Here is a 22,144-nt window from a genome sequence, read left to right as displayed (position 1 = left end):
CTCCGCGCATCTCCGTTCCGCGTAGAATTCGGAGACGGGTCGACGGTCAAAGCGGTTCCGCGTCAAAGAGACTGTCAAAGAGAATGGATCTGATTCGTATCAACGTGGTCGCCGTGGGTGTCTTGCGAGCGCGGACAGGCGGCCTCACTTCGCGGAGAAACAGCCGTACGCTGCCAAACGGGCCGCACACTCACCGCGTATTGATCCACTTTCACTGTCTCGTTCTCCTTCTCTCCTCTCTCCGACAATAACACAAACGGTGTTAACGTACGTTCACTATGTACTCAGATACTTTAACGGGACGATGATACTTGTACTCGGTCGGTACCAGATGTCTCGATATCATTTTTAATATGCAAAACTATCTAACGGAAAACTGTCTAACGTTGGAAACGTTTTATTTTGTTACTGTAATTGCATCAAGTAGAATAGAAGTTTGTCCGATTAGATGATAGCTCCTTATAGAAATTTAATACTGGAAGGTAGAGATTACTTACTTTGAGTTATTCAGTGCTTTTAGTAATTAAAATAAGTAATTATTATTACCTTTCATTATTAAATTGGCTAATATTAACATAGATTTCTATAAAGAGCTATCTATAAAGAATTTTCACGTAACCGAAATCTTTTTATATTTGCAAATACGCTCAAAGTAATTCTAAAATAAATAAATAGTTTTAATAGCTTAATGTACCGAAATTAATTACTGAGACTTTAAAAAAGATTTCTTATATTATTAAAATCATTTCATTTATAAAGAAATATTTAACTCAACATAGTTGAATTAATTGATGATTTTATTTCATTAATCATAAATTAGAAAAAAAGCCTATGCGAGTAGACGTTAGATAATTATATGTAAAAAATGATTAATAAAATAAAGGTACGAGTTAGTCATATCGATCCTTATTTTAGGACCTCTTCAGTATAGTATTGAACAGTTAACAAAAGAACTATTTCGCTTTATAATAAAACTAGTATAATTGTCAAAATTTTTACACACGACCACTTAGTATGGACTCACATAGACTTGTCTGTTAATTTATAATTTATTTCTAGAATCTAAGAACCATCACACATAAAATAATGATAATGATAAGCATAATCATAGCATAAGGCCATTGGACTAATGAACATTTTATATGAATCGACATGGTGTTTTTATGACGAATATTCATTGATCCAGGGACTCTACGCTATTCTTATGCATTTTATGTCATTCTGTATGTGGCTGTTATTTTTTTATATAATATTTCATCGTTAATATAATTATTAAATCGATCCTTTAAGCTTATAATTATTGTTCCCCATTTTTGAATATTTATTGATCTATATTTTTAAATATTTATTATCTTATTCCACATGTATTTACAAAAAACAAATATACAATATTTTAACATTTACTTTAATCCACTATTCAAAAACATTCATCAAACACGCTTGTCTTGTTAATAAATTATGCGAAATCAAAGATAAATGTACAATAGAATAGTCAAACATCTTTAGTGCGCACTGAGATATCTGTCTCCATGAAATAAGAATTCTTAAAGCGAAACAATACGCAAGGTGTAGAATAACAAAGTAATTCAAAAGTAAAATCGTTTGTATATTAAATAAAAAGAAAGAAAAAAAAAACTTAAATAATCTTTTCTGATTTATTTAATATTTAATAGCGAAAGTAGGATTATGATTATTTAATGACGTGTTTTTATGACATATAATATATAAATACGCTGAATATACATATAACCTAAATTTCTTGCTATCGCGTTTATATGGGAAATTAGTTAGGAAAGTCAAATTACATTAGTCAGAATATCATAAAAAGACGCGCAAAAAATAATACAGGTGCGTGCAACGTTTTATTCGGCACATTATACAGTAATATTTTTAATAATAAAAAATTCTTCCTCACCTGCTCCGTCATGGTAATGTGTTTGGAGAAAAAATTCCAAATCGCCGCAATATCTGTTATTTTATTAGTTATTTTGTCAGTTACTCACTCTCGAATCGCTTTGTGCAGAAAGAAAAATGTTCATCAGGTGTTATAAAAAATAAAACTCTCTGTATATATAATTCTGTCAAACTACCTTTGTATTGATTATAATTAACTAAATCAATCTTCTGGTACTATATGGTATTGCAGAACTGGGTGTATTCTACTCAACAAGCCCACAAATAGGAATGCAGAGTGTGTCTTGAACAATATCCGGTAAATAACAAATAATATAATATTACATCAATATTATAATTTCTCATTTAACAACATAAATTGTAAAATAACACATGTATGATAATTATATTATTGAGTATTATAATAATGTTCCGTGTCATGTTCCATTCGAGCTGCGATCAAACTGCGTTTTTTAACTTGATACTTTTTAATGAATATTAATGGTAATTAATTGATCCAATATTGAGACGAATTCCTTCTATGTCTTGAGATTATAACATCAAATCTGCTAATCTGATGGTGATTTTTCTTTGACATGAAGGGATTGATATTTTACATTTGTTTTGCTGAAGATGGTTCCAAAGTGAACTGAAACGTGCTATTTTTGGAATAAAGAATCTATTTTTTGCATTGCGTATTAATTACCACGCTGACTCTCATTCGCTCTGGTTTTGGAGTTTTTGTTATTATAATAATGTGTAACGTTACTGTTAATTGGTGTTTACTGGATATAGCTATCTGACTGTCCTTTGAAACTAATACTGGCAAGGAAAAACTGTAGAATTATGAACAATTTTTTCCAAGCCTAGTAGAGAGATCTCTAAAGGACTACAATTTTCTCTAAATATCTCTGCAATATTTGTCAATCAGTCTAAGAACGGATTTTACGCCCTTCCAAAATGGCGAACCCTCGAGGGACAAATATCCTGTTGGACAATTCGTCCTTTCGACCATTTGAGATGTCATTCGATAAATCGCTCGCTGAACTAGACTACTTTCTGGCGGGCTCGGTATCTATTTATCGGGTTCCCCCGATTCATATGATCTTCATTGATGATCGCGAGAAGGTCATTTCTTGTAAATTTCCGCTTACCGAGGCTTTTCGTCTTCCATTTCGAGACCAAAGTTCGCGATACCTTGGACATTCGTGGAGACGCAAGGTTTCGTCTGTATGCGGAACATGGCCGCGATCGGCGGGCTCAGGAAGTCCTGATCGATGTCGGCGGGATTTTGTGCGCCTGTCGCAAAACTCACCGCCAAGCCTACCAGCATGGTCAACATGCAACCGATTGCGCTGTACCATAGATAACTGGTCTGCAAATCATATCACGCGTAAGATTTATCTCATTTGTCAATGTAATATAATCTCAAATAAATCTCTCCTTTTGCATGAAGAAACTAACGTGAAATAAATCGATAAATTATACGAAAAATACAATAAAACTGAATACTTAGCAAAAAAAATTAAAGTTTAAAATAAATAAATCTGTTTACGACGTATAGGTAATTGTGCAAAGTATAATAAATTAAAATGTAAAATGAAATAAATAAGTTAAAAATGTTGATCTCAAACGTTTCGTAGTTTACTGATAAGCATTTAATTGCAGAAATTGCAATTTTAATATATTCTTTTAGTGAATTGAAATTCGAAGAGGTAATTACGTGTAATACAACGTAATTGCGAACCATGCCTTTGAGAAGACAAATCTCACCTTGTATATAGATGAAACTTCATCATCGAAGTTGTGCTCGAATTGATCGAGCACAATTGTGGTCTCATTTATGCAAGGACAACCTGCAATCGATATAGGCTTGCTATCCAATTGAATCTGTCCGTTTACAGCCGCAATTTGGGCACCTAATCCAATCCATAGGACGACTACCAAACTCGTGATGGCACCTACTATTGCTCCTTTAGCATTAGCCCATGGTACAAACATACCCAAGGAGAATAATCCTAGAGTCACCCCGCCAACCATGCCGTTGAAAGACAGTGCAACCTAAGAATTACAACGACTTTGTCAATAATGCGTTTCGAGTTTACACAATGTAATTTACAGCGCGATAAGAAAGATAAGATGAGATTCCTGAACTTATAAAAAAATGAATCATACTCATCATATGAGATAATGATATTATATGGAGAGAATTACGCTTAAAGAATTTTTATTATATTTCTTTAAATTTTGCTTAGAATATTTTATATGTTTTCAGAATTTCGATATAAATTTCAGAAAATTTTGTATAATTTCTGTAATAATTTTAATAATAATTATTTTATGAAAAATTTCTCAATTTTTTTTAGATTGGAACACTTTTCAAAACGCTGAAGTCTGCATCTTTTATAGAATTCTTTATGTATGTAAATTATGCAAATTCAAAGATTTTTCGTTATATAATTTTCGAAGAAAACTTATAAAATTAAAAAGAAGTTTTAAAGTATTTCAAAAATCTTTCTAAATTTAAAGTATAAAAAATAATTATAACGAGAATATTAGATGTATTATAAGAAATTCTTTCTTCTTTTTTATGAAGAATATTTCTCGAAAACACGAAAAACGCAAGCAAAATATGTAAATTACCTGTAGGACGCTACCAAGACGCTCGACGATGAAAACCAGCGCGAAACTGAGAGCTCCGAAAAATATGCTAATCCATCTGGCGTAAATGGCACCTTTACTTGCCGGCAAATCCATTTGGAAGAGTCCGCGAAGAATATCTTCGCAGGTTATCGCCGCTAATGAATTTAAAGCACTCGCCACAGTTCTGAAAATACAGTTCCAGATATTTTCAAGTGTAATTCAATGAATTCTCGAGCTTCACTTCAAAATAAATTTATTTCCTATTAGATATAATAATTATATATTAATTGTTTGCTCGAAATGTTCTACGAACCCGAGAGAAGCGGCGAAGATACCAGCTACAAAGAATCCGGGCATTCCACGAAGTCCTCCCAAGAAATTCATCACATACAGCGGAAGTATTTGATCCTGGCCGCTTATATATCCGGCTGTTAAAGGATCACAGTCTTTGTAAGCGCTATACAGCACCATTCCAGTCAGAAAATTCACGCTATAAATTACGATCATGCCGAACGCAGACACCCACAACGCTCTGTAAGAAATGTCATTTAATTAATAAACTAAAAAATGAAGACAAATTGTGTAAAGTTGTTTACCCAATAATTAAATTCACTTTCGTTACAAATATTTTGTCAAACACAGTTGATATATTATGTCACTTTAAAGATAATTAGGTAAGGTCAAAGTCAGACCTTAACAAGATTAACATATTTAACAAAAATTAATTAAGTTATTACATAATTGGATTATTATATATTGAGAGACATACTAAATTTTCTAAAAGACAAATTATGCAAATTTCTGAACTTGATAGCACTTTCTTAAGTAGAATCGATACATGTTGCTAATATGACAATTAAGTAAGGCTGAAAGATCAGATATTAAGCATGACTTACGAGAATTTAGGTCTTCAAAAGAATTCCTATCGTAATAGACGTTGACTAAATGGAATGACGTCATTTCGCATGCAAGTCAATATTCTTAATTTGCAAATTCAATCGTGATTAATAACTTATCGATGTTGTACAATTTAAACGTGGAAAACTTTGACAATCGTTGGGTCGCTAGCTTTCAATTCGTTTGTCAAATTTTTTATAAAGTTTATTTTTCTACAATATTTCTTTACCCAACAAAACAACACACACCTTCATCCTTTTTCTTTTACAAAAATTTAAAACAATGACACACACCACACAAATTGATTCCGTATAAACACTTACATCCTTACTTGCGAGATGTTCTCGACACTGAGATATTTTTGGACGGACGCCTGGTTGCTGCAGAACATGGTGGTCCAGTAGAAAGTACCACCGATCACAACACTCCAGAAGCTGTGCCGTACTGTAGGACTAGGATCCATATTAAAAAATTCCATCCGACCAGATTTTGCGTTCTCTTCCCAAACGCTCGCAATTCCGCCCTCCCAGGATAATCCGTAGCCCAAGATGAGGAATAATGAGCCGATAAGAACGGCGGCTTGGAAGGTATCGGTCATTATCACGGCTTTCATACCACCCTATCGACCATACAATATATAATAGCAAAAATATATATATATATGTATGTGTGTATGTATATAATAGTAATATGTGTAAAAAGAAACACAAACCTGTGAGGCGTAGAAAATGCAGACCATATAGACTAGAGTGACGGCTACGTAAGTATTTAGGCCTGTAACTGCAAATTAAAAAACATTTATTGTTGACATCCTATATAATAATGAAATATTTAATTGTGTATACTACAAATCTTACGATAATAATTTAAGATTTTATCTTTACATAATATGTTACTCATATAAAACAAGATTTTATCCTTACAATTTTATTCTCTCATAATATCATATGTAATAGAATTATATGAATTATATTATCAGCTATCTACTTCAACACTGACAATGAGAGGAAATTTGTTAGTACTTTTAGCTATGATTACACGTTACTATAATTATGATTTTGACAGCGTCGGTCACGGATGATTACCGAGTCAACGTGTTAAAGGATTGCAAACTATTATATAACCATTAGTCATTACTCACCGTGACTTAACGCTAATGCAGGTGCATACACAGCTACTGACGTGTATAACACCATTTGCAGCATATACAACGCGCTCGAGAGTAATCGGCAGTTTCGGTCGAAGCGCAATTGGAGATATTCATAACTCGATGTCAGCCTTAATTTTATGAACACCGGCAGGTACAAACGAGAGGTGATCGGTACCACGAATATGAAAGAAAGGCACGTCATCCAGAATTGAGTACCCTGCGATGAAAATAATAAGTAAATGTAATTACAAATCGGTAGCCACTGAGAGTCTAGGATGCGGTTGTGTGTGTGTGATAAATAAAATTTTATAATAAAAATAATTATACATACAATTTTAAATTTTAAGAATTCGACAACAGTTTTTAAAATGATCTTTGAAAAAGGCTGTAATAATGTTTAAGAAATTTTTTATTTTTGGATTTTTCAGTCTTTGCAATTTTCCTGGTAAAAAATTCAAATTTTGACATTCAAAACTGTGATACATTCACTCAACCAGGTGATTAACTTGCGCTTGTCATGTAGTGGAGCACAATTGACATTGCGAGATTGCAGATCAATAGCGTTTTTTAAGTTTTTTTTAAGTGTTACGTTTTTGTTCGTACCGCTGATGATGGTCCAAAGAAGGACCAAAATGTTCGGTTTGATTGTCAATACCATATCATAATAGTGTTACATTAAAATAATCATTATATGTTCATAGTCATTATATGTTTAACTAATTACTTAGTTACTCTTTATTGCCCTTTATCATTTATTTTTATATTTAATATCTTGCAAAGATAATAAGAGTCCTTAAATGAAATATTTGTTTATATTCTTGATACTTAGTATATTTTTTATTTTATAAATTTTTTGAAAAAAATTGTAAAATTTAGAAAAGTTTAAAGTATTTAAAAGAAATCTTTATAAATTTAAAATACCTATAAAATTTTTTTTAAGTATAAATTTTTTTCACCAGGGTTATAACACACTTTAAGAATTTGGGTCGTCGAACCTGTCCGTACATCTCCGCGGGATTCCCCAGGAGTTCGATGGCCGTGATAAAGCTGGCGGCCAACGACATCGCCGTAGGGATTGTGCCCATGCTGGAGCCACCCAGCAGAAAATCTTGGCTAGTCTCCTGTTTTTTGGAGAAGAAGCCATAAAAAGTGCCGATCAGACAAGAAACCAGCAGCATCATGGCGAGCACCGTGTAATCCGCCCATGAGAAATAGTGAAGCAGGGTGGGATGATCCGCGTGACACTTCTCCTCGGCACTTTTTACGCGCCGTTGCTCCGCGGACGACGCCGACAGGAAGAGGAACAGGACGAGAAGATGCTGTCGCATTATCTGAAAGTATAATATTTATTTTAATGGCTTCTCGTATTTTACATATTTTAATTTTATGCAGGATTAACTGTTATTCTTATATAATTCCTCTGGTCAAGGCAATATTCTTCGCAATAAAATTATATATAGATTTTAAAATGCTTATGTTAACATCTTTATTAGTATTATTAAGATGTTTATGAATATAAATATTAAAAATTGCTTGTCAATTTAAAATTGTGATATTATTATTCCGAATTTGATTTAGGGCTGTGTTTCAAGACTAAATTTGTTAGTACAAAGTTAGCGTAAATTAGAAAATGTAAAAAGTCACAAGAAATATTATTAGGTACCGTCTTGATCGAACATGATGTTTTTTCATTTACAACAAATTGTAAATATCTTTAAAAATTCGACATGTTATTCAGAAATTTATAAGTCATCAGTTTAATTATAGTATACAGATGTACACTTTCTTGTGGCGGCTGTTAGTTTTAATTACGTCATTATCTGTTGATCATGCTGAATGAATTAATTATCAGTCAATTATGATTTACTTCATAAATTATATAAGATGTTTTATGATTTTACCACATGACTGCGTACCAATGAATTTTACGCATGTCAAGTAGAATTCTGAACATGTAAATATTCGAAATATTAATTAATTTGTTAATAAATCATCCAGTATTAGAAATTAATGTAAGAATGTTCGTGTTAAACGTTGCAGAAAGATCTGGAAAGCTGTTTAATACGATTTATGAGTGTTTTAACAACACTCATAAAAATTGATATACGAAACTGTTTCAATTAATTCTTTCGTTTGACATCGTTCACCTTAAATTTAAATCTTATCGATCACGTCAAAGATATATCGTGCAGACTCAAACGTCATCGGTATAAAATTGATCGAAATATCAATTAATTCAAATCAATGTGTCAATGTAATGTTAGTGAATGGTATGGAAAATTTATGAAGTGCTAAAAAGGAATGTTGAATTTACTTCATACTTATACTATTCATAATTTTTTGCAAATTTAGCAAGAAATTATATTATTTATCCATATTTGTCACAATTTTAGAATAGAATAATTACTTAAAAATCATAATTTATCAAATTTATTATAAATAATTACCAAGAAAATATATAAAGTTAACCTCGATATTCAGATATCGAAGTTAAACTTTAATAAATTCTATTTAATAAATAGATACAAAGATCAAATTAAAAATTATAATATTTGGATCTAAGCAAAACAAATGCGAAACAGTCTCATTAAGTAAATATTCATAACATTAATTTACATAAAAGCCTGAATAATTAAAATAGAAAAGCATACATCCTCATCAAGAAAAACATGTAATTTATTGGTTGTTTATCGACAATTAATTTGTTGCGTAATATAAAAGTAACGAGAAAATGCAATATAATGATTGATGTGATTAGTTTAATGATATTTGTGCATGACTATAAACAATAATTACAAGTAACTATCATCAATATTGTTATTAAATATTGACTAAGACATATGTTAGAACTGGTTAGAATTATAATTCACTGGTTAAAACCGGTTGCTTCAATATCGAAATGTAACCTGCTAAGTCACAGGTAGAACCGTTCATTATAATTTTTTGACTTTATTTAAATATAATAAAATTTATAAACAAATTTTCTTAATCACTTAAAAAGTAATCAATATGATCACAATACTTTGTTTATCTTATAATAATTATATTATATATAATTTATATTATGTTAATATACGTATAGATTTTATACATAAATTATAAAAAAAACGTTGCAGCAGTAACTTTATTAAAAAGAAATAAAAGAAATTTAAATTAAGAAAAAGGAATCTTAAAGATTAAAATCTTTACTTTCGAAAGGTCAATATGTTTTTCTGAATTTCTGTGAGTACGGTAATTTTTACATAAAAAACAAAAAATTATAAACTGGACAAAATGGCAAATTTTCTTCTCATTTTGTTGACCTGTTACGTGTTCAAAAAACACTTGCGAAAATTGTCGACTTTCTAACGTAAAAGCTCAAAGTTTTCCTTACAGAATTCTTTTTAAAGAATGTTAATAAAATTTAATCCAACAGCATTTTCCGTGTGTGAAGCGATAAAATATTGAAACTCATTTAACATTATTTTACGCTGAAAGTGCGCCAAGCATCAAGAGCGATTATATAAATAATAACAAATAGGGTGTATATAAAGTGAACATGTTTTTAAAGAAATATTTTTTTTAAACGCAGAAATTTATTATAAAAATATGTAATTTGATATAAACATGCAAACACGCAAGCTGATTTGATACATAATACTTATAGAAATTGCAAAAAAAACAAAAATAAAATAGAATTTCCCTAAAATTGCACTCTCCATCGTATCATACTAACTCAATTGCATCAAGAATGTTAAAAGAGAAAGCGAGCAATCGTGGATTTGAAAGTTTACGCAGAATTCTTTTCGGCATATTTTAACTAAATCCTGGTGAAAAAGTTTCTTATAATATCTTAAAATATAATAATATATCTTAATATTTTATAATCTAACATTTTTAAGAATTTTTTATATTTTAAATTTATGCAGATTTTTAAAAGAACCCTTAAAGTTTCTTCTTTAGATTTTATAAGTTTCCTTTGGAAAGTAGATAATAAGAAATTTTAGAAATCTCAGAAAGTATTAGAATTCACATATGTGAAAAGAATTTTAGAAAAATTCTTCGCAGATAAAATTTTGCCAGTATTTTTCTGACAAATTGCTAAAATATGTTGCAACTAAATTGCCAACAAGGTGAGTTCTCATTTAATGCAATATTGCAAAAAAAGCACGTAAACTAAGTACAACTTCAACAGTTGCTGTAAAAAAAGTATTATGGCAATATTTCGGCAAAATTGTGATAACTGTTATTCACTATTATATAGAAGATACTATTATATAGAAGTATAAATACGATTTTTAGCAATATGCAAAAAAATTTAATTCAACAAAGATTTTTGTTATTACAATATAATATGACGGTTTTCGCAATTGCAAAGGAAAGGTACTTGCAAAAAAATGACTTGTAGAAAGACTTGTGAAATGAATTGTAGATCTCACCTCTTGATTGTTTCTTTCAAGACGTGGAACGAATCACCTGAGAGGATCTATGCGCAAGATGGACAATTCTAACGTCTGATCGCGCTTAGTCCCGCGACTCTCGCGTACCGATTTCCGATAGGAACGTGCGAAATTGCAATTGAATAATTTTGCTCGTTTTCCTAACGTAACGCATATATGATCGGCTGATGAGCTCCCCGCGAAACTTCGCTCTTATGCAAGTCTGCTCGTCCCGCCTGAGAGAACTTGTAGCTTCAGATGAAAAAAAACGCGGATATTTTCGAAACGCTTTCGAGCTTCCGACTTCCGTTTTCTTCGCGCCCACCTCTTCCACGATTTCCGTAATATGAAGGAACGCAAGTATTACAACGGATTAAACGGAGAACGGAATCGAGACTGATCGTTTTAATTGTCACATGTGTGCCTTTATACGGACGGTCCCATCATCATCCCCCTACTACTACGTAGCACGGGTTTCAGCATGAAACTCACCAAAACGGTAACAATCGTCTAGTCGTTGTATTGATAACATATCGATAAATCATGTAATGCATATGTCGTTCAGGGAATTTATTCGCGGTTTTACAATTCTACGTATTCACACAAATTGCGCATTTTCTTCGATTGCATTCTGTCAATTTAAATATAATTCTAAGAATAAATTTTATTTTTATAGGTAATAACCCAGATAGCATATATGATTCATATACATTTTATGTATTCTTTCCTGGATGTATTCATATTTTACAGCCGTTTAGAAAATGTGTATAAGATATTCTAGTTTAAATATCCACTTCTTAGAAATGCATTTTAAAGAAAAATGTTTCATATATGAAGTTGTACGGCTTCAGGAGGCGAAAAATATTTTTGAAAAAAATTAATTTTTTACGGTTTTTTTTATACAAAGGTTATTTTTAAAAATAATGGAATTATATATTTTTTTTACACAATATGATTTTTCTCTATTATTCTGCATATAAGAGCTTTCAAGTATAATTTTAATCGTAACTTAATATTATTATGCACAGAATAATAAAATAAATCCATTGATATATAATGAAAAATATGTATAGCTGCTTTAAAAAAAATACGTAGTTACATATTGCAAAGTTTTTTAAATGAGCAAAAGTGTTTTTTTATATTAACTGGTTCATTTCATTATTCTCTGCATAAAAGTAATAAGATACGATTATCAAAAAATTAATAGTTTACAAGAGATAGTTTATATTTTATAAATAATTGAAGATCATATAATATAAAAAAAGCATATAATTTCATTTAAAAATGGTAATAATCTTTATTTATTACTCTTAAAAAATTAGATTTTTTCGAAAATTAATTTTATTATTATTCGCGCGTCTCCTCAAGCCATATATATAACTTTTTTATATCTTTTTTCTTTAAATGCCTTGTTTGAGAGATATTTAAAATTGTCATGCAAAATAAGATCTTGCATATATGAAATTAACATTTGCGATTTTGAAATGTGTTTTAAAAATGCAATATTGAGAAATTTAGTTTCCACTTTTTTTCTCGTTAAAACATAAAACTTAATTTCCACGAACAATCAAAAGCAATAGTATTTACGTTTTGTACGTATTAATATAATAACGATGCCATCACTATTGCATCTTTGTATTGCACGGAAGATTACATCAGTTTGCATATAATTGAGACATAAAACATTTAAAGATTACATAATTAATTATTAAGATGACTCAACGAAACGGAGGTATTACTGCTTTTTTTTCAAATATTTATATATTCCAAGGTTAATATAATTAGCGGAAATTCATTAGAAATCATTTGAAAGTATACAAAATTAATGTAGTATAACGAGTTCATCGCCAATGACGGATGTCTGTTAAAATAATATGTCTTCAACATGGGACGATGCCCTGTTTACTGAATATCCGATTTTATAAGTTCATTCTACCGTCAGTGATTTATTTTATGACGAGAACAATACAGAAAACATAAAAGAAGAGAAACATGTTCTCATTACGGTTTCGTATACATTATTTTTTAGCGTATTCAAAATCTAATATATATTACATTATACCAGACATAATTAATAATTTAACGTACAAAGATATCGAAGAAATAATGAGAGAGGGAGAGAGAGAGAGAGAGAAAATATGTTTTTTAAATCTAATCTTTTTAAATATAATTTTTTTCTTTATTTTTTAAATTATTAAATTATAATTATATATATTAATATATTATACTGTTAAATTATTTTACTATTAATTTTATTATTCTCACTAATTTTGTATTTTTATCTTTTTTGTTGCATACAGAAGGGATTAATTTCTTCAAACGTTTGAGAGTAGTTTTTGACATGAGAGAGAGAGAGAGAGAGAGAGAGAGAGAGAGAGGACTTAAAAATAATATATTTATTCTTTTATATATTTTTTAAGTTTTGTGTTCGTTTCTTTTTGACAGACATTTAATAATCGGTACAGAGATCGGTACAGAATTCTGTATCGATTATTCTATGTGAGTAATGGAATGTTCATTATCATAATAAATAAGAAATGTAAATCTTAGTTAATTATTAAGCTGACAGTATTTTTTTTAACTTTGTCGCTAGTCAAATTGTATTTATTCAATGACGTTTCTCTCGGAGTACTTCACATAAGTGGCAAAGGAGAGTTGAAGTTGTAGTATATTTCTATTTGAAATTTCATTTCTATTGTTTTCTTCTCTCTCGTTTCAAAAATGTTAGATCACTTTTATACTTTTTATTAAAAATCATGATTTTTTCCTGTTTAATTATGTATGTGGGACATCTACAATTTTCAATGATATGCGTAGGATCGACTGTCGAACAGCCGATTCGCAATGCAAGCTAGGACAAGATGCCAATATCGTACGTCCAACGTATAAGAAGTCGCAGCACGCGCGAATCCAGCCAAGTCCACATTTAACCGGTTATGGTTTACAGGATGATAAACAAACTAGGTAGACGGGAATTTCTAACCGATCTAGGATTTATACGTCGATGTGCGTCAATTGAAATTGAAATTGCATAAATCATGCATTTAATAAAAATCATAATCTAGAATTTATGACTGTGGCAGACGACCTATCAAACGAAAATGATGTGTTCCTTGATCCATATAAATACATGAATAAAACATGTCTGTAACTGTATACAACAAAAAAAGAAAAAAACCCGAATGAATCAGATTTTTTGCGTCAAGGATACAAATACAAATTATTCGTGTGTTTTATCTCTGAGCGAATGATAATTGATTATATTTTTATCGATTTGTCACAAAAATATCGATATTGTATTTATATCAAGAGTTCCGCCAACAATTTCCTAAATTGTTTCCTAACACCTGCACTTCGAAAAGAGAACGTCCTGAAAAATTTCTCGGACACCCTGTGCATACAGTCGCGTTCAGATCTAACCAGATAATTCCGATTAAAATCGACGAAGGGCGGTTTTTATCCAATGCATTTCTATCAGCGCATTAATCACGATTCCTCGGACTCATGAGTGACGCTAACTGCAAAATACGTAGCGGTGCTAATTGCGTATATATGTACATGTAAGTTACATTATTAATTGTTGATTCATACGTGCGTTTAAAATAATATTGAAATAATATTTCATTCTCAGGATTAATGACGGGATGGAAATTTGACTGCAGAAATTTGCAAATTGAGAAGCGAACTCTTAATAATCTCCTATTAAATTTTTTGTTTAATTATGTCGAGCTCATTGAAAAATTTGTCTTACAAAGATTTATCGTTCTCAAGACAGTTCCGTTAATTTGAATACTACTCACCCCTTATCAAATTTTAATCGTAGAAAATCGTGTAGACGCTTCATAAATATTGTCAAATTATTCATAGGACAACAGATCCTTAAGTGGTCGAAACTGGAAAATTATGTTACGTTGACCGGATCAATTATGCGTATGCTTTGATTCAGATTATGGAGTACATAGAAACACATATACATGACCACACTGAAAACGAACTATTATTATTCTCACACATCATTCTATTCACTCCGTGATTGTACACGCGAAAGAGAGAAACTTTATTCCTATTAGAATCGAGGGAGAGAGGGCGCAACACTTACAGAGATTGTTGACGTCGAAAGCCCATGTGAGCGTGTTGTCAAAAGTAATGCGACGACATCGCAGGAATGAAGAGAATTACAAAGGTACATGTTAAAGGTACGTATATTATCTCATTATCTTGAGATAGAAGAAGATCACCGATACTGACATACCACTTTGTTTTTAGAAAATATTTCTTAAACAAAAGATAAAAATACAACTTCAAAAACATAAATACAAAGTAAAAAGTATCTTCTATCAGATAGTATAAGCAATTTTTATAATATTGTTTGCAATTTTGCAATAATTAAGTTTTTCGTAAGTTATGTAAAAATTAGCGTCTGATAAAATGGGCTCCAAAACTGACATAATATGCAATAATACCAACATTCCTATTCTATAAATAAAGACATATCCTATTCTGTAAAAAAAACTAATTTATGAAACTGTAAACATTTAAAATGACATAATATTATCAATAATACAGTCACTATTATTTTAATTACGCAATTTGCAAAAAAACACCGTAAGAATTTTCTTCTCGGATTCATAGAATTGGTTTCTAGTTGATTTGGTATAGAAATAAGCCACAAATATATGAATTATGAGTTTGTACTTCTTTAATTAGCTAAACAGATCATGATTTTATTAGTATTAATAAAGTGCAATAGTGTTAGTTTCTGAGAAATAAGGGGGTGTCACTTTAGGAGACCTATGTCAGTATCGGCGACTTTCCTCTACGTATATATTATCTCATTACCTTGTGAGATAATATAATATATATAAATAAAATTAAAACAATACAAATTCTCTCCTCCTTTTCAGGTAATGACATGTTTATATGATTTTCGAATAATGGCAAGTAACATAAATATTGCATTAATGTTCTTAGTTACAGACAAAGTTATGATAAATTCTGTGATTACATAGAAAAAAAGAATGTCATATAAAATTTACAATAATATTATAATTTCTTAATTAATATTAATGTATATTAATTCACATATATTATCAATATATTGGTAATATATTGATTTTTGCATATATGATCATCTATTTACTCTTAGCTCCACAAGGCTTCATAGTTTTTCTGGAAAAGGACATTTTACATGTTTGCTTTACAACGAATTTCTTAATTTTTGTTATTTCTTATTTATTATTAATGAAAACCTTCATTAAAAACGAGATGTCCTATCTTAATAAATGCACTCGAGTATTTCAAGAAAATAAATATCTTGAGATTTGATTTTTTTTCAGTTTTTTGTATGATTTGAAGGAAAATATATTTTAATTTAAAAAATTAGATCTTGGATGAAGGCGTCAAGATAATATGAGTTCAATTCTATTTTTTGAACTCATTAAGGCATATGGCTAAACTAGCAAAATTAGCAAAAAAGTAATAATTGGTAACAGAACCGGAGAGCATAAAAACATTTTTAACATAAAAAGCACATTAAAAATCAATTTTGCAACGCTGTTATAAACAAATTATTAAATATCGATTATAAAGAAAAATTGATTACAATTACGCCAACTTTTTCTGCAGGAAAAGTTACAAAAGAAACACACAGTATAATTTTTCTCTTACCATTTTCCAATAATGCAAAAAAGAAAAAAAAATCATAAATTATTAAAATTCGTTGCAGCTCGTGCAACCTGGACAAACAAGGTTAAAAAAAAATAACAATTGAAAAAAATTGTGTGTTTCTTTTCAGTAATTTTTTTTATAGAACCAGTTGGTGTAATCAATTTTCCTCTGTAGTCAATATTTAATTATTTGTTTATAATAATTGTTGCAAAATTAATTTTTGCAATTTACTTATAATGTCGTATTTGATTTAAAGAATCTTTTCATAGACATTTTCGTATCTATAAAAAAGATTAACTTTTAAGTTTTATAATTTTGGCACAACGTATAATGGGTCTTTAGCCCACTGTGTAACGATGAGAGCTATAATTTTCTCGTCTCTTTTTGGTAATTTTTTAATTAACAAAAATTAATGCGAAGATCGTTTAATTGAACGGCCACGAAGAAGCGTCAGCAACATACGTCAAAGAAATTAATCATCGCACGAAGGAAGATCATCGAAATGTTTGACACTATTGACAAAGGTGAAGCATTCGTTGCCGTTACGTTGATGACTTAATTGATTATCCTAACAAACGTCATTCGGTTCAGGAAGAAAACTTGAACCGGACGTTGTTATATAGTCTTTCTTTCTCGCTCCTCCCCCGCCTACCAACTAACAAGGTTTCAGTGGAAAAATAATTAAAAAGGACCCATTGAGAGCCCCGATCGGTGGTCCGGCAGAGTCGCATAAATTGAAACTGGTTTCAACTGACCGGCGTTAGTTCAATCTGGCGTATCAATCCGAACGAACCAGAAGCTTTCCGCTGTCACCTTGGTTTGTTCCCCTCCACCATCGTGCGATGGTGTACCATCATTTTGCATAAGGCTGAAATTTTTTCCTTTTTCCATTCTTTTGTCGCCTGGATATTGTGAGCATTTCGAAAGAAGTTGATAGTTGTTGCGTTATAGATAAAGCTGCGCAGCAAAGCCGCGACATGAAAATAAGATAGAAAACAGGATGCGTTTTTTATTTTCATTACACATCCTGAAATTATATATATATATTGACTTTGTAGCCAATAATTGATCAGCCATTTATAGACGATCTCTATTAACTGTTAAGAAAAACTATCCATCATAAATTTATATTAATAAATGATAATTCCTGATCGACATTTATTTACATCTGTTTAATACAAAATATCAAGTCTGCATTTATTCTTAGAATAATTTGTAAATGTGAATTCTGAAATATATTCTAAAACTTTTTTAATTTATAATTTCTGAAGACAACTTATAGAATCTGTAGAAGTTTAAGAAATTTTTTTATAAATCTTCAGAATTAAAAATACATATATAGTTATAAAAATATTATAAGATGCTAGAATTTTCATTAGAAATTTCACAATGGTTTTCGCGTTTTATTCGATTTTAATGTAAAACTGCAATTTATCATCTAAATTGATAGTGTAAAAAATAACCACAAAAATAGTGCATTTTTAATACGGGAAAGATTACACTGTTCCACAAAAAATTACTTTTTACTAGAACAAGACTAGTTATTTTTAATAATTTTTTGGATGTGTGTGCTGAATGACCGAATGCATTTTTTAACTTGCTTTATTACGTTACAATTTTAAGAAATTTGTAATTTAATTTGCAGGAAAGGACTATTTTTACGTATTTCATCACGATATGTGACGTACTGGAGAAGTTTTATTGCAATTAATATCATAATTAATATTTTTCACAATAAGTTCTTTTACAGGTTTCAGGATTAAATTTGGGGGATTATTAATATTTCAGATTGATTATGTTGAAAGTAATCAGTGCGCAGTCATATTTCTAAGATAAATTAATTTAAACATATATATATTTAACGTCTAACTTTATAAGTAGCGCGTCTATATATATATGTAGTGTTTATTTAACTTCTTCAGACGTTTAGCACTTTGCTATTATTGTTGTAATATATATTATGTCAATATTGTTTATTTCTTAATAATTGCTGAAAATAATTATCATACTTGAATTAATATTTCCTAGTAATTAATGTAAAATAATCCTTGGTGATAATCTTTCGTAAAATTCTTTATATAATTTTTAAGTTTTCCATGTAAATTATTAAGATTTTTCTAGAATTTATAAATACATAACTGTATAACCGTTTAGAAAATTTCTAATCTTTTTTATACATATTGGAATATTTTTTTAAGTGCTGAGGAAGTAGTCTTTATTTTTTTCTAGAGTATATTTTATAAATGTGTGTGAATTTGAAATATTCTAAAATATCTTATTCTATAATTTTTTGACAAAACTTCTAAAATCTGAAAAAATTGAAAATATTTTTTTTAGGAATTTTTTCCTAAATTTTTTCATAAAATATAAAGATATTTTTTTGTAAATTTAAAATATAAAATATTCTAAAGATCATATTTTTATAAGATATTTGAGAAGTTTTTCGGTGGAAATTTTAAAAGTCATTTACGTGTTTCAGTCGAGCTTTAATGTAAAACTGCAATTTTATCGTCTAAATTGATATTGACAAGCAATAGTTACAAAACACAATCGTATTTTTAACACAAAAAAACTATTTATTTAGATAAATATTGAATTTTTAATACTCTTTGAAATATGATTTATTGGCCATGAAGTTCCTTAAATATTAATAACATTGTTACACACTTATAAAATTTTATACTAAATATAAATTGATAACAATAACTCTCGAAAATGTCATAAATAGAAACAAAGGGCTAATGAGAGTACAATCGCGGTAATTCTTGCGATGATTGAATTTATTACATATTACTATAATTCAGACGTTTCGGCCTTCATTCGAGCCATCCTCAGTGTATCTGACCAAATAATAAATGTTGATATCTATGGCTAAACGAGAGAGTGACCACTCATTCCATCTACACCAATTCGTGATACAAGATTGGCTAAACTAGTAGCAACGATCGAAGATGTATTCCGTACAGCCATGAACAATTACTTAAAATTAATAAAAATCCGCAGCTTGTCCATATTAAAATTTGAGAACGTGGTATATCATGCAAACATTACAACGATTAACAATCGAATGAAGGCCGAAACGTCTGAATTATAGTAATATGTAATAAATTCAATCATCGCAAGAATTACCGCGATTGTACTCTCATTAGCCCTTTGTTTCTATTTATACTAAATACTAAAAATTATTTAAAGTAAGATACGGCCGTAATATTATTCAAATTTACATTCTTAAGTCAAAATGTAAGAACTTGCAATGAATAGTTGTAAAGAAGTTATTTAAAAAAGTAAAGTATTTCCAAAAAAAAAAGAAAATAATATACATTTTACAATTCATATTTTCGTACAACTGGAGTATACAAATACCACAGATGACTATTATTGGCCGGTTAAACTATTATTATACATAATTGGTATAATTATGCATAATAAGTAAAGTAAAATTTTTCCTTATCGTTAGAAGATTACATAAATACTACAGCCGCCGTAGATGATACAAGCGTAATGCCTTAAAGCTATTTTTTTCTATTGTCTTATGTCGCTAAATATTGTCAAGACTGTTTAAGAGAGAGATTCCCTTTAAGTACGTCTAAAAATTATGCGTATAAAGGAACTAAAGTTCAAAGAAATATGTCTCACTGCCAAATTTTTACATAAATACGTATATTTACTCTTTTAGATATTTCTATTTCTACACAGAGTACTAACTGGCAGTGCCAGAACGCAGCATGAAAAACATAACATTTATGTTGCAATTCGACATATACAATTATCCAACTGAATTTATGTACTAAAATAAAGTTATCTAAAGAAAATAATAAACTGCAAATAAGTTATTCTCACAAATACCTACAAAGGGTTCTATTCTTATCCTTAAGTCATAGATGCTAACTAGTTTTCCTAAAATTGCTGGAATTATTATTTAGGTCCCACGAGATGATAAAAATATTTTTATTTTCTTTCTTCCCTCTCTTGTGACTTAAACATCAATTTTTTCGATTATAAGTACGGAGTATTTATAATACCTAGCTAAGATTACAATTAAACTATTAAAGTTTTGTACAGATTTTATCAGCGGCATCGTCTTTCCCATGAATTACGTCGGTAAGAGAATATTTTCTATTTAATGAAGAATTTCTTTCATTCTCTACATCCATGCATCGCCTATAATATATACGCCGCGCTAACACGGGAAAGAATAAATTAGTGTCTAATTCTTCGTTTTGTTTCTTGAAAAACAAATGAGATAGGTTACTAATAACCAGTCCAAGTATAAATGTTATTAAGAATCCTAGGGGTGAATACCACATGTACGAAATACGATACAGATAGAAGTATGAACTGTCACCGGTGCTTCTGGAAAAAAATATGATAATACGTTAAACGACCTCGTATACGTAATATACACAAAAAAAAAACGATTTTGCTCAAGAGTATAAAAAGTGAACCATATATCGTATATCTGAAACTACCCGTAGTAAAATATGTTAAAAACAAATCCATTAAAAACAAAAATGTTCAAATTATACAAAAACAGCATAAAGATCGCAATGTCTGAAAGATATGGAATATTTTTGCTGTATGGGAATTTGGTAGTGTCTGTAATAAATTTTATCAATAGATCTGCAAGAATATAACAAAATGTAATGGCAAATTGATTGCAGAAATTAAAGCAGAAACTCAGCAGAATCTGAGCAGTAACGATTTAAATAATATTTCATTCAAATATTTACAAAATAACAAATTCTGTTTAGTTTTTGTCGACAATTTACTGATAGATTACATCGGTAGGCAAAATATAAGTTTAATGTAGACGTACATGATGACCACAGGATCTGTTGCTATATCTGAGTCAATTTGCTGCCAATGCAGTTATTGTTATAATGCGAGCAATTTTCTGTATATTATGCTGCATCATCAAATTTATAGAAGACAATTAAGTGATGATAAATTCCACAAAAAGTTTTGACGTTATAGCAACAAGTTTAAACGTTCTAACTATTCCAATAAATCAATATAATTTTCAGATTTGTGTTTCAGATTTGTGTTTCTAATTTTTATATTCTTCAGCAAAACCGTTTTCTTCCATGCAGTAACTATTATTTGATAAATCAATTACTTAGAGAAGCTCGTGACGTTCTGTAAAACGGACATTGTTATATTTGCAACATTATCACAGCCTTCGATAGTAGTAGGTAATTTAGGTGGTATTGGACGTGGCTGACCGAAGACTATCCAGAATAAAAATGAGAATGCTGTGAGAGCACCGATTATTGCACCGCTTTCCGTTGCCGATTCAGTACCCATACCAAGCGTGAAAACACCCAACAATGGACCCCCGACTACTCCAAAAATAGTTAATGAAGCCTACGAAAATAAGAATTTATTTTATTGCCTTCAATCTTACGCATCGAAGAGTAATAATGAGCATTACCTGAAGTAGTCCTCCTAAAAATTGCGCTAAAAATGCCAACGCAAT

The 22,144-nt window shown here is 29.9% G+C and overlaps 2 protein-coding genes across 2 annotated transcripts in view; both read right to left on the bottom strand.

Annotated features, from left to right (window-relative positions):
- Positions 1-2,613: 2,613 nt before the first annotated feature.
- LOC108767904 (sodium-coupled monocarboxylate transporter 1) lies at positions 2,614-11,386 on the bottom strand. Its single transcript, XM_018518048.1, has 9 exons — positions 11,002-11,386; positions 7,579-7,914; positions 6,575-6,800; positions 6,146-6,213; positions 5,757-6,052; positions 4,850-5,068; positions 4,537-4,720; positions 3,667-3,954; positions 2,614-3,268 (listed from the first exon to the last, which is right to left on the bottom strand). The coding sequence occupies exons 2-9, from the start codon at positions 7,909-7,911 to the stop codon at positions 3,044-3,046; spliced, it is 1,839 nt and encodes a 612-aa protein (XP_018373550.1). The 5' UTR covers positions 7,912-7,914; positions 11,002-11,386; the 3' UTR covers positions 2,614-3,043.
- Positions 11,387-20,528: 9,142 nt separating this feature from the next.
- Positions 20,529-22,144, bottom strand: part of LOC108767890 (putative sodium-dependent multivitamin transporter) — a 6,759-nt gene continuing 5,143 nt past the window's right edge. The window contains exons 10-11 of the mRNA XM_018518024.1: positions 21,785-22,001; positions 20,529-21,021 (exon numbers count right to left, since the gene is read on the bottom strand). Coding sequence (XP_018373526.1) covers positions 20,715-21,021; positions 21,785-22,001 — 524 coding nt within the window. The 3' untranslated portion in view covers positions 20,529-20,714. The remainder of the gene's footprint in view (positions 21,022-21,784; positions 22,002-22,144) is intronic.

This window comes from Trachymyrmex cornetzi, unplaced genomic scaffold (assembly GCF_001594075.2).
Source record: "Trachymyrmex cornetzi isolate Tcor2-1 unplaced genomic scaffold, Tcor1.1 scaffold73, whole genome shotgun sequence".
NCBI lineage: Eukaryota > Metazoa > Arthropoda > Insecta > Hymenoptera > Formicidae > Trachymyrmex > Trachymyrmex cornetzi.
This window is presented reverse-complemented; position numbering and strand designations above follow the sequence as displayed.

What these genes read in the sequence shown, in the direction of transcription:
- LOC108767904 (XM_018518048.1), bottom strand. Translation starts at nt 7,911, where the DNA reads ATGCGACAGCATCTTCTCGTCCTGTTCCTCTTCCTGTCGGCGTCGTCC. An exon ending in ATCTTCGCCGCTTCTCTCGG is followed by an intron (nt 4,721 to 4,849) that starts GTTCGTAGAACA and finishes CTGTATTTTCAG; the next exon opens with AACTGTGGCGAGTGCTTTAA. An exon ending in GTCTTGGTAGCGTCCTACAG is followed by an intron (nt 3,955 to 4,536) that starts GTAATTTACATA and finishes TGTAATTCTTAG; the next exon opens with GTTGCACTGTCTTTCAACGG.